This window comes from Zonotrichia leucophrys, chromosome 1A (assembly GCF_028769735.1).
Source record: "Zonotrichia leucophrys gambelii isolate GWCS_2022_RI chromosome 1A, RI_Zleu_2.0, whole genome shotgun sequence".
NCBI lineage: Eukaryota > Metazoa > Chordata > Aves > Passeriformes > Passerellidae > Zonotrichia > Zonotrichia leucophrys.
In genome coordinates, this window is record NC_088170.1 from 7741540 (window position 1) to 7755125 (window position 13586).

Sequence of the window (13586 nt, forward strand, 5' to 3'; positions counted from 1 at the left end):
AGCACTGACAGAAGGTGTATGGGATAACTTCCATGTCCTTGCCTTGACTACTACAAAAATTAACCCTCTTAGGTGGGAGAAGGACAGTCACCCTGAAGCTTTCTCTTTTCCAGGCTGAACAATCCCAGTTCTCCCAGCCTTTCCTCACAGCAGAGCTGCTCCATCCCTTTATTCCTCTTGTTGGCCTTCTCTAGACTCATTCCAACAGGCTTTCCTGTGCTGGGACTCCACTTCCCATGGGCCACTTCAGTCCAGGTCCCTGTGGACTGGCCTGTCCTTCAGGTGTGTCCCTGCACCCTCAGCTTGGTGACATCTGCAAACCTGCTCAGAGTGCACTCAATCCCTTCATCTGTTATTAATGAAGATATTTGAAGAACTCTGGTCCAATGGGGACTCCTGAGGGACACCACTTGTCACTGAGGTACATCAGGACTCTGGGCCATTGATCACTACCCCTGCAAAAATGGCCTTTTTTGAACCCTTTTCCTCATCAGTGCTTAGGACTCAAGACCAAGTCTATCTCCTAAATGTTTGTCAGCTTTACATCTGATTCATCCATGTGGCATTACCTTTATAGCAGAGGCTTTTACAAAGTAAAATAGGAGGCAAGGTTACCACACACAAAAAGCGTCCAACAGGCATGATTTCTCTGAGGTGATTATGTTCCCTTATTTGAGCTTAAAGTCAAAGTAAGTGGAGAGAGAATGTCTCTTTTATTTTAGTAAGAAGCTCCCCTTGTTGGTCACAGTTATTTTGATTCACCTTAGAAAGAGAAACTTTGGTTTGCTGACTCAAATCCAGCTGAGGCTGAGAAACCTGGACAGCTCTTACCTCTGAACTTGGGTGGTGGCTCGATGACACAAGAGTTTTCATGGGATTATTTTTAAACTTGGGCAAGTTCCCTGGTTTAGTTGGTGGCCCAGCTTCACGAGGAGTTGTGTCAGCTCTCAGGACAGCAGGGACAGCAGCCAGAGCTCATGAAACAAGCAGCAATTGCCAAAGTCCCTCTGCTTTTGAGCTGTGCCCTGAGTTTGAGTGGAGTCAGTGGGATCTGTAGAACCAGAACCAAAGTCCCTAATGAGCAAAAGCTGTTAGAAGAAGATGGCTGCTCAGCAGTTTAATTTGTGGCTGCCCACATCACAGAAGCCACTATCATAATCAGCTTTTTCACAGAATGTTTCCACAAGAATCAATGGGCATAGCGTGCTGAAATGCTGCTCCCTCTGAAGGCAATGGTGAAGTTCTCACTGATTTCAAAAGGGCCAGGGTTTCATACTGAAACTCAAGCTCAAGCCCTCATGCCCCCAGCAGGAAAGTCTGCAGCACAGGAGCTGGGGAAATGGGATGTAATGTTGCTATCCAATGATGCCTGTTACAAGCATTTCACAGAATAAAATAGGACACCCTAAACTGTGCTGTCATCATCATCATCTTGCCACATTTAAGTCATGCAGTTTATAAAGAAATAAAGAAAAATATTTCATCCAACTCTTCCTCAAAACAAGGCCAGTTCTAATAAATGTGATAGAAATGTCTGACACAGTTTATCCTATTCCAAGAGTGCAATGGGTTCACCATGGCATTCCTTCAATGAGTAGAGGACCTGATCATAGAATAATAAAATTCTGGGACAATTTTCCCATCAAAACCCCCTTTTTTATCACACATGGAGTTGCATTTTCTCCTTGCATTTCAGTAGTACTTTATTATTCCCCCAAATCTCCCCTCCCTCTCCCCCCATCCTTTCTTTCCCATCTTCTCTACCAGAAGAGGTTGCCTGGTGCCTAGGATGAGAACTGCATTTCTTTGTGGCTATAAAAATAATCCTTGCAACAAAAACTTCACAGAGGAGAAGGTGCTTGAGTTCAGCAGCCCATACAGGCAAGCTAGTCCAACAGAAATCCAGCAATATCCCCACAGGGAAATATGAAATAAGATGACCTGGAAGGCTTGGGCATTTTCTTTGTGACTTTGGAGGAGTGTTTGGACTCCTGCTGGTGGTGCATTCAAGGTCAGGCTGTCTACCTAGTACCTCTTTTCTCCTCTCCCATCTCCCAGGGAGTTGAAAATAGCACTGCCTGAGGATACCCTTCTTCAGCAGTCTTGTTTTTTAGTGTGAACCATGCAGGATTCTGATTTTAATTTGGCACTGCCCACCACCAGACCACAGGGCAAGTCCAAGGTTTTCCTCAGGAATATTTAGCTGTGGCTACATTTCAAAGCCATATTACAAAAATGTCATTTGAGAAAGTTACTGTTCTAAAATTTGTAAAGTGCTTTAATGCTATGTTGATACAGCAAAAACATCCTTTTAAAAGAGCTCACATTTCAGGCTGACAGACACCAAAACACTATTTTGTTTTAGCTTGCTCAGCTTTTCAAAACCAGTCAGCATCTGGGCTCTATTAACCATAACGTGCGTGCCTTTTGAGCAACAACAATTTAAGAATATTTCCTTTTCAACCCCCTTTCAAACCCCTTCAGCATTTTGCAATATGCATAATATTTAAGAATTCTGCTTTGCACTGCAGCCTTTGAAGTTTAAAAATTAGTTTCTGGTAAAGCCTTGTACATTTTCTTGCACTCTTTTAGTCACAGGGATTAGTGACTAGAATTTATGCCTATGGTCAGGAAAGGTAAGTCACTGTGTCACAATAATTAGCAATCTTTCCTACAACAGTTTTCAATCTTTCTGTATGTCTTATGGTGTGCAGAGAAGAGCTCATTTGCCACCTGCAGTTGCCACTTCTGGACTGAAGTACTCTACCACAGAGTGCAGTGTATGGCAAGGAAAGAAACCATTCCTCTTCACTCAGACTTTGTGAGGAAGAGTCATATTCATATTTCCTATTTGTATTTCATATTTATAGCCATGTTCATGTTATATTTGTTGATATTATTATCTTAATTTTTATGTTCATATATAAATTAGTCTGCAGTTCAGCAAAGACACTAAGCATCTCAAGAATGTGGATGTGGAGCATCAACCCTGGTATCTCTTCAGGGGTGTTGTTTTTATGAGCTGTCAGTCAAGCTCTCAAAATAGGCTAGAAAACCATGCTGAGTTCCTCAGAGCAGGAAAGATTGCCCTCTAATGGTTAATCTCTAGGTTTAATGTCTGCAATGTTCTATGAAGTGCTCCTCTTCTACGTGATTTGTAAGGTAAGGCCACACAAATGCAAGATGTTGGAACAATTTATTACTTCAAGGAAAACCCAAATTTTTCTTATACTCTTAATTGATCAATAAATTAATTATTAAAAACAAAGATGAAGGCATATTCTTGGTAACATTTTCATTAAACTACCATTAGCCAGGGTCTCTCAGAGGAAGAGGGATGCCTCTGACAATTCAGAGCTATTACTCACACTGGATTTGACAAATTCTATATTTCACTGTGGGAAATGTTTCACAGTCTGAAAAAACAGCATGAAATATATCCAGTCTATTTCAGTATCATAAAAGTTATTGTGAATGCCCTAGAGATTGATCTCACTCTTGCAGGAGTAAAATTTAAGGAATAAAATTCTTAAAGTCTTTAAATCAACTAATCACAAGGCACTGCCTGTTACAGCAGGGATGCATTTGGGTCCTTAAGCTTGCACTGGCTTCATCTATAAATTAGGTTTCTGTGGCTTATGGCCTGTAACTCATCCTTCATGTGATGAGGGGATAGAAGAGGCAATTATACAGGGCTGAAGTGTCATTCACTGCCATTCCATTTTCATCAGTTCTTTGAGTAATTTCCTGGCAGTGTAGATTTCAATAAATGCTCTTCCAATATAGCTGGCAACTAAATGTAGGCAAATGACAAAGGAATACTGAGAGAAAGTAAGACCCAGTTCCCAAATATATTTATTAAAAAAGTAGTGGCTGCTATGAAGACATTATTGAAAGATAATATATTTTGGAATAATTAGATTATATTTTCTCCTTTCAAGAAGAAACAGTGATTAGAGTGAGGTTACCCAATCCATTCCTCATCCTTCCTTTTTTCTACCCTCTCCCCAGTCAAAACCTCAAAGACAGTATTTGGTCACATGGATCTTTGCATAAAAGACAGGGAATTGTGTCTGAATAGCCCTGGCTAATAAAGCTCCTTCCAATGCCTTTTTCAGTGTCAGAGCTTTGCAGTTAATGCAACTTCTACTATTTTTTTTCCTTATTGCAATTGTGAAAAATCTAATACCTTTACAACCATTTGAAAAGGGCTTACACAGAGCAAAATCCCCATTTAATCTCAGCATATTAAGAAATCTTTTTTTTTTTAACAATACATTTAAAGTGCTATTTTCCCAAAACACTTTTTTTTCCAAGATAACCAAAGCTCTAAGTGTTGAAAGGAACTTTGATTTAGAGTCCTATCTTCACTTGTGGTTTAAGAATCCTGCTACTTTAACAGGAGGAAACAGCTAGTATATGTGTGGCCTAAGGTACACTGTAGCAGTAAATAATTCAGTATAGCAAAAGGTGTTCCAGTCACCACAGCCAAAAACCCAAAACAATGGGAACCACAGACCAAAACCACTTAAAGACAGGAGACAAAAATGTTTGCAGACACTTGGCCTTGTCGAATTTCTGCCTCTGACATTTCTGGTTTAGGCACCCATTGCTTTCACCCTGTGCACCCCAGAGACTACAGCAGAATCCTTGGCATTCCATGGGAGAGCTAAAGAGCCTTTCCAAGAAAAGAGAGTAAAATGAGTCAGCTTTGACTAAACCAAGAGCTGATTCCAAGTGATCCTGGCTTTAGCTGTATAAGCCCACTGTTGGGTGAAAAGGTTTGCAGGCTTCTGCAGCATGCACAAATTATCTGATCACTAATCCTGGATATTATTGGTATGACAGAATTTTCAATTTCTTCATCAATTTTCTATTAAAACAAAGTGAACCAAAAAGAAAAAGGATCAGAACAGCTTGAACATGGCATATCTAAACTCTTCCCACTTACAAAAATGACATTTTATAGGCTGGAAGGAGAGGAGGAAGAGAAAAAGAGAAAAGAAGTAATGCATGGCCCTCACACCTTTTTTTTTAATTAAGTGAGCCAATATACAGGAAACAGTGATACAGCATAGTTGTAGTGAAGGTTAAAAATACTTTTATGCATTGTTTATAATACCAAACACACAGGTGACAAAGAGCAGCATTTTTATGCCTTGTGCTTTGACATCCTCAAGAAGTGTAGAGACCTAAAGGAAAAAAAGCAAATTTAGACTGTGAGATTGAGTGTAGGCTTTCTGAAGAGGAAGGAAAATGTTCAATATATCCATGTTCAATATATCCTAGCCCTTCAGGGGACATACCTACCAAGACATTGGGAAAGCATCTGGACTTCAAGGATGAGGGGATGCAGCTATCCCACAACTACCAGTGAACAGGAATTCACTGAGAATTAATGTAGGGAAGTGCATTACCTGTGTGAGAGGATAAGTAATGCAGAGGCAGAGCACAGCTGTCCAGGCCCATTTCAGGAGGGTGACAGGAAGAAGTAGAGCTCTCTGTGTGATGGGACACTGCCTGGGAACTGCTGATTGCAGCACTGGCACTTTAAACTCCACGTTTTTATCAGCATGGAGTGTGGGATGGTGGGATCAAAGCATGTCATCAGATTCAAATCCACTAAGATGGCTTTGCAGGAGGCAGGAAAACAAGATCCAGTTTTGAAACTGCCTTCTCACATAATTATCTTTTTTTTTTGGTGGTTTTATTTCCTTGCTTGTTGGGTTTTGTTAGTTGGTTAGTCACTTGAAATAATCCTGAGTGTAAGCATTTCCTGCTCCTACAGGAGTTAAAATGAACTGAAGCACTATTTGCAGAGAACACACCATGCTGTTTGCTGCCCTTTGAGGGAGGGACTTTGCACCCTTCTCATCCATCTCAAATAGAGCTACAATTTATTTCTTTATGATTGTTTGCAGTGGTTACAAAATTTGGGCTATTTGCTTTACCGTACAACACCACAAGACGGTTTTGTTCATGGCATTCTATATTTACACACCTTATGTTTGCTCAGCACTGTAAAGCAACAAGAAAACAAGCAGCTACAGGATTTATGACACTCTCCAGGTGACAAAAGTCAATCAGCTTTTGGCCTGCTGCCGTAACAGAACTGGTTATGGCCAGAAAGAGCCACCCCAATGTGAGACTTGTCATCACAGTATGCTGATTAATGATCCACTTCCATGTGTGGTGCACAGTGAAGACCACAGGAGATGCCAGTGGAAAAACAGAAGAGTGCACAGAAGTTTTAATGTTGGAAAGCATAACAAACTGGGTGGACTTCTTTAGTTACTTTGTCTCGCTCCTTTTTGATTCAAAATACAAGTGCATTGTCCAGGCAAATAAATAGGCTCCAAAAATGCATTTAATAAATCATCATAGTCAAAAGAATGATGATGGGAAATCTCTCTCTTTCTCTGTTAGCTGGAAATGCCAATATATGACTAATAATGCAACCTGATTCAAAATAGAGAATATGCTTAGTTTTGTTGTCTTCTACATTACATGATGCAGTAAAAAGTTTTAAAAATGTGTGTATATAATCCTCCACCCAAACCCTTTTCAATAAACAAAAACCTTTCCTATAAAACCTTTCTGCAATGAAATAGCCATAGTTTGGGAAGTTAAAAAAAAACCAATCTTACTAAAACTTTTTAAAATCATCAAAAATCCTCATAACTTGTCAATTCTATTTAATAAACTGTTGTTGCCCTCTAGTGTTCAAACACAGTTTGTAAAGGCCCCTCTGGAAAGATCCAGACTAGTCAGCTATCAATTAATTCCCTGATAGTTCTTAATCCAACATGTATTCTTCTCAGTATCTAATCTAAACCTTCTCTCTTTAATTTAAAGCTACTCCCCCTTGTCCTATCACTGCATGTCCTTGTAAAATGCCCCTCTCCAGAAGAATACATGTCCTGTGCTCTGAACAACCCTGAGATACATCTGCTGCCCTCTCTTGAATATTTTGCTACTGTACTTTAACCATATCAATTAATACCAAGCACCTTTTCCTCCAACAAATTATTTATTGCAGCAGAAATGCACAGTGAGGGTTCAGGGGTTGTTCTCAGCACCTCTCCTGCTGTAAAGACATCAGCAACACAGAAAGTTCCTCATGAAGGTTGCAGTTCTTGTGAGAGAAAATGATGGTGAACCTCAGATCTGCATCTGTGTTTTTACAGCTAGGACTAGTACTTATCATTCTGTGAACTCATTTCCCAAAAATGGGAAATTTCCTCCTTGTTATGTTCCTTGACCAGAAACCTCTGAAAATAGCTATTAAAATAAAAAAAGGGGGAAAAATGAAGTTTAACAAAGAACAGTCATAAAACGAGCTGATAAATTTGAGGTACATTTCTTCTGTAATTTTGTTCACTTTTAAGAGGTTATCCAGACTACTTTTAACTATTGTCAGACTTAAACAATGTAGCAGACCAGCTGTTTTTAGATATATAAAGCAATTTGCAGCCTCCATAGAGTAAGAATTCAAGTTCTTGACACAAGGAACACTGACTTTTCTTTGATCTCTGAATAACGGAATTTTCAGAGAATTTTCTGCATTTAGTTATTTAGAGCTTTCAGAAAACTTGCCTTGAGGCCATTTTTTTGGATCACACCTGCTTCCCACCACGCTAAGCTCGACAGATCTAAGAATCTCTTGGATGTGAGTCAAATTTCATATTTTGTAACAGAATTGTTTCCTTGCATTTGTGAGGCACCCTTCTTTCTCTGCTGTGACATTTGCTGTTGATCATGCCACCTGACACGAACACTTTGAAATCCAGCCTTTCATTCTAAAACCAGATTTAGACTGACTGCACATGAAGGGAAATTTAAATAACATGAACTGGAAGTTGTGTGGCACTAGATGCTCCCACTTACTCTCCCTGTTGAAGAGTCAGGAAAACATAGAATAATAGAGTTGTTTAGGTTGGAAAAAACTCAAATATCAAGATAAGTGTTACTAAGCAGCCATGCTAATTACCAGTCACATAAAGGGGATGCTAGAAATGAAGAGGGTGTGCTTTGAGAGCACTCACATTTGCAGCATGTAGTTTTAAGGATACCTGTGATGTATGCAGAAGAAGAACTTTAAAGATATGTATATAACCATAAGCTATATTTAGATAAGGAAAATTAAATTATGCCATATGGAATACATTTTTTTCCTGTTTGTACCTAAAACCATTTGGATGCAAAGCTCTATTACTAAGTATCTCTTTAAAGCTACAAGTAGGGTAAATAGGATTGCACCAGCATTTGGTGCAAATAGCATTGAAAACACCCATGTGCTGCACAGGTACTCAATTTATTAGGTGCACTTCAATTTCACTAATCTTGTCACAGTATAGATTAAGCTTGTGAAATTCCTTTTCTCCTTAAATATAAGACCTTCTTAGCTTAACTTGGATTTAGATGTTTATTCTCAGGATTTAGGAATAAATCAAAAATGACAGACATTATAGTTCAGCACAGACAGAGCATTCCTTCTCACCACCAAACCCATCTCCTGTCTCCTGCTTTCCCATTAAGAGCCCAAAAAAGGAATCCATCCTCTTCTGAGATTTCAATATCTACTGGTCCATTTCAGAGTTCTCCTCTCCAAAGTGAGAGATGCTCCCCACAATTTTATTCCCTCTCCCAGTCAGACATCAGCATAAATTCCATTGATCAAATAATCCAGCCTGGTGTAACGCCTCTTCTGAAGAGATTCATGGATTTTCCTCCCTGTCAGCACAATAACCAGCAACAGGAACATCATCCCAAAAAACAAAGCTGCTACAAGGCTGCTTTTTTCCCCCAGCTGAAAGACATCTTTCCCCCTCAGAACACCTTCTGACAGGGAGCTCTCTGAGTCAGATGGGTCATAACCCTGAAGGTCATTTTGGGAAGATGCAGGGGAATCGCTGGACAGAATGAAACCTGGAAAAGAGAGCAGGGTCACAGGGCTGGAATCACTGGAAGTGACAACTGTTGGCTCAGGAGCCATGGCTGGAGTCCTTAGCCCTGATAGGGCAGTAGCAGATCCAGAATTCGTGGTCACCTGCACGGTTGTAGAAGGAGAAGCAGAATTTGTGGGCTTGGAAAGAGGAACACGATGAGTGGCAGTGATGCTGGAGGCAGGGTCAGCAGGATTAGCTGCAGGTGGAGAGGCAGCTGTGCTAGGGCTGGCTGTGGTTGGTTTGGCAGCACCAGGATGCAGAGAGGTTGCAAGAGACTCCAGCTGGGCAGTGCCTGTTGGCAGAGCAGCAGGAGGAGCACTGCTGGTTTCAGGGGCACCAGCCCGAGCAGAGGTGGGGAAGGAAGCAGTGGGGTTTCCAACTGGAGCAGCAGAAGGAGTGCTGGGTGGCACATGAATTCCCTGCTGCCTTGAGATGGGGTCCAAGCTCTCAGATTCTTTTGCTTTTTGAGATTCAGGAGAAACTGTATGAAGTTCCATGTTGTCCAAATGCTTGCCTATGTGGTTCAGGAGTTCAGAAGCCTGATGAAAGACAGACTGCTCCAAACTGCCAGTGTGATTCTGATGGATGTCCTGACTGTGAGAAATAAAGGTTCCAGCATCCGAAGGCAAAGAATACTCATTTGAAGAAAAGTTCTCAGTCTTGATGGATTTATCTTCTGGGAACAGAAATACTCATATTTAATGATGAAATCTATTTTTGACTAATGTAGGCATACCTATTTTGTATTTCTTAGAAATATTTATGTAAGGGGGCTCTAAGAGATAATGACTAATGAAACTTCCTCTGTTTAAAATAAGCACAGTGACATTTAAATTCTATGTCATAAAAGCTGTCAGCCTCAAGCCTACTCACATAACAGTGTTCTGTGCAGAAATACCATACAAATAATAATCCTAAAAGATACCTGATTTTACTGTATTTTTTCTACAGTATATACCTGATTTTACAGGTATTATAGAAAGTTTTTGGCTGAGCATGAGCTATTGGAAAGACAGGCTGTCAATTCATATTATATATAATTTTATAATTTTGTTTATAAAATATAGAAATATATATAATATATTCATGATAACCATTCAGCTGCTGCACAGAATATTTAAAAGAGAACATGCTCTCAAGTAGTTCCGACTCTCATTCATCTCTTTTTAATACTGAAACAAAAAGGTTTGTTAAATGCACTGAAATTGAAATAAATAAAGTATCTTTTCCCCTTTCAGCTTGGTTTTCAGTGTAACCACATACAGATTCTCATATGAAAGAACAAAGTTTGAAACATTTGTTGCTACCGATACTGCTCAGGTGCTACCTTTGAAAACTTACCAGGAACATTAAACAAGCTAGCATAATCTTTCTGCAGTTAAATGCTCACAGAAGATCAAGTCTCCAAAAAGAAAAAGAAGTGTTAAATGCAATCACGTTTTTCACTCAGCATTGCATTACAAAGAAGTGTTAAATGCAATCACATTGTTCACTCAGTGTTGCATTACATGCCGAGCAAAAGCACAAGCATGATTGCATTTCTTGTTTCTTTGTTTGAAACCCCGATGTTCTTCCAGGGGAGAAAGAAGTGTAATTTTAGTAATAATTTTACAGAAAAGCAGTTTGTTTGTTGCACATTGCTTTTGCATGATGCCTGTGAGATTGGGTTTGCACAAAAATACTGGTAACATTCCGAGAGTAAACTTTCTATATTTCATACTCTTGCTCCTTGCACAGTTCCTCTTGGAAAAGTTCTCTTTTCCAGCAAAAATTTGGTCTCTCAAGCAGCCATACAGAAACCACCTTGGCATTATCAGTTTCTTTATCAGTTTCTTATCTGAGCTGTTCAAACAGGTCTGGTGCAAGTCAATGTCAATCAACAAGTAGGCCTTGCTGTTAAAAAAAACCAGCACAGGCCAGAGAGCAAGAAATTCCTGAGTGTGCAGCCCACATGCCATAAAGCTCTGAGTTTAGAAAGTTTGCTCCTGCACTACAGGTTCCCTAACTGAATGCAGAAAATAATGATTATTAATTACTATTATTGCCAATTATTCATCAGTGTAGCATGGGTCCTTTAAATACACAGCTGGCTACAAGGGTGTGGTATTTTCATTGGGTTTTGTGACACTTTTCAGTATTATGTACAGGAAATTTTCCTTCCTGACTATATCTAGATGGAAGCAGCTTCTTTTTGTTTTAAGCAAGGACAAATTATGAGGATTTCTGAATCTAATATGAAGGAATATTATAAGGGTTGGGACATTATTCCAGGCTGGAAGTTGGGCCCACAAAGGAGCTCACCACACACCTGCCCATCCATCCTCCACAATGGAAAAGAACAATATTTTTAAATCATAATGCTTGGCTTAGAACACTTTGCTAAAAATATGAGCCCCCAAACAGTTCCTGGTCACTGCTGAAAGTTCACAGGTGCAAAAGTCATTTTGCAGTGTGGTGTAGGGGCTGATGGCTCTCACTATTATTTACCTGTAGTTATCCTGTAGCTCACAAGTCCTGTTGCAGGTTTCATTGGACAAGCCTCAGTGCTAGGACAGTAAAACAAGTAGCAGTTTGGATGTGTGCTTGCTCTTGCAGCATAAAAAATAATCAAATTACACTTCTTGTCTCCTGCAAAACAAAGTAAATACCTGTTTCAGCAGTAAGGACTTTTATAGCAGTATGGTAATGAGATCTAGTTTGTTAACTTTTACTCATGTGAGTAAGAGGAAAACTACTAACACATAACATTCCTACAGGAAAAACCGCCAAGGACTGCAGAAGAATGGCCCAGGGCCAAAATATGAAAGGTCACACCTTCCTTTTCCTGTACAAATGAAGCTGGGGAAATTATGAGTCTAATCTCTCATCCTCCCCTCACGCATACCACACTGGCACCACTTTATACAACAATTGCTCGCTTACAAATCCTGATAAATCTGAAAACCTCCTCGATATACTCATGGGGAAGAAAATTATTTAGATATTTTTCGTTATTACATCCCAGGAATCACTTGGCTAGTTGCTGCTTAGGGGGGTCACCTTCACCACTGCCATTTCTACTTGCTGCTCTGCCTTCTACTGCTCCAAGAGCTTGATTCAAACCAGCTGTCTCACAGGAGGGTGAGCATTCTCATTTTTGGCTAAAATTAAATACAGTGCAAAATATCAGGTAGTTTTAGTCCATTTACTAAATACAGCTTAAGCACGTTCGGGGTTGGGGATTTGGGAGGTTTTGACACTGTTTCTGTGGTGCAACTATTTTCCTGAACACTACGGGGTCTTCTTGCCTTAACTACTGGCAAAAGAAGGTAGCAGCTGCAAGCTGGTGCTAAGCGCAGCCTGAATGAGAGGGTAAATCCCGTGCTGAATAGGGAGAACATCACCCCGAGAGCCCAAACTGCAGAATTATCCTGCCAGGCAGTGGCGGAGAAGGAGGCCGAGGTTACCTGAGAGCCGGTGCCCCGAGCAGCAGGCGCGGACACACGCACCCACGCCGGGGACGCGCAGCGGCTCCGCGCCCCGCACGCCGCGGGGCAGGGACAGGTCTATATCGAGGATGGAATTCTCCATCTTCTCCGCCGAGCACTCCTGGCCCAGCGCCGGCCCGGCCATCAGGCAGGCGGTCAGCAGCAGGCGAACCGGCCAGCGGCTGCCCCGGCGGGACATGGTGACCCGGGCCGGTGCCCGCGGGGCTCCTCCGGGACTGGCGCCGAGGGGGCTCCGCTGCTCCCGGGGCGGGAACGCGTTCCTGGGACACCTCCGGGGGCCGGGAAGGCAGCGGCGGAGCCTGGCCCGGCTCGGGGGAGCCGCGGCTGTCCCGGCACGTCCGGGAGGAGGGGCCCGGGGAGGCGGGCCCGGGACGCCTGCTGCCCTTCTTCTCCTGCCTTCCAGCCTGCCCTCCTCCTCCTCCTGGAATTCCTGCTTACCTACCTACCTGCCTTCCTCCTGCCTTCCAGCCTGTCCTCCTCCTCCTCTCTTGCTTCCTTCTCACCTGGAATTCCTCCTTACCTACCTACCTACCTACCTGCCTTCCACCTGCCTTCCAGCCTGTCCCCCTCCTCCTCTCTTGCTTCCTTCTCACCTGGAATTCCTCCTTACCTACCTACCTACCTACCTACCTGCCTTTCTCCTGCCTTCCAGCCTGCCCTCCTCCTCCTCCTGGAATTCCTGCTTACCTACCTACCTGCCTTCCTTCTGCCTTCCAGCCTGTCCTCCTCCTCCTCTCTTGCTTCCTTCTCACCTTGAATTCCTGCTTTCCTGCTTACCTACCTACCTGCCTTCCACCTGCCTTCCAGCCTGCCCTCCTCCTCTCTTGCTTCCTTCTCACCTGGAATTCCTGCTTACCTGCCTACCTGCCTTCCTCTTGCCTTCCAGCCTTTCCTTCTCCCTGACCGCCATTCTCCATTCCCATTCCTGCCTTTTCTCCTGCCCTCCCTCTTTCTCCCTTGCTTCCCCCCTCCTGCCCTCTTCCTCCTGCCTGACATTCTCCTGCCTTCCTCCCGCCCTCCTCCTCCTGCCTGCCCAGCAGGGCTGCGAGGGTATTCCCGCTCCTACAGCCAAGGGTCCTTCCTGAGCATCAAGGCACAAGACAAAACCACCTAGAGAAGCTCTTGGTGGTCAGGCTGCTAGGCTTTACCC

The 13586-nt window shown here is 42.2% G+C and overlaps 1 protein-coding gene across 2 annotated transcripts; it reads right to left on the minus strand.

Annotated features, from left to right (window-relative positions):
• Nucleotides 1-8406: 8406 nt before the first annotated feature.
• Nucleotides 8407-12819, minus strand: MANSC1 (MANSC domain containing 1). Of its 2 annotated transcripts, none has more exons than XM_064736930.1 (3): nt 12395-12819; nt 11436-11576; nt 8407-9621 (listed from the first exon to the last, which is right to left on the minus strand). In XM_064736930.1, exons 1-3 carry the CDS (start codon nt 12612-12614, stop codon nt 8651-8653), a joined length of 1332 nt encoding a protein of 443 aa, XP_064593000.1. In that variant the 5' UTR covers nt 12615-12819; the 3' UTR covers nt 8407-8650. The 2 variants fall into 2 exon arrangements, with proteins under 2 accessions (XP_064593000.1, XP_064592991.1); XM_064736921.1 differs by having other exon boundaries at nt 8407-9624; nt 12395-12817.
• Between the last annotated feature and the right edge of the window lie 767 nt (nt 12820-13586).

Coding starts and splice junctions, on each gene's coding strand:
- MANSC1 (XM_064736921.1), bottom strand. CDS start 12,614: ATGTCCCGCCGGGGCAGCCGCTGGCCGGTTCGCCTGCTGCTGACCGCC. Junction 11,577..12,394: donor CTCGGGGCACCGGCTCTCAG/GTAACCTCGGCC, acceptor TTTGTTTTGCAG/GAGACAAGAAGTGTAATTTG. Junction 9,625..11,435: donor GAGCTACAGGATAACTACAG/GTAAATAATAGT, acceptor TTCTGTTCCCAG/AAGATAAATCCATCAAGACT.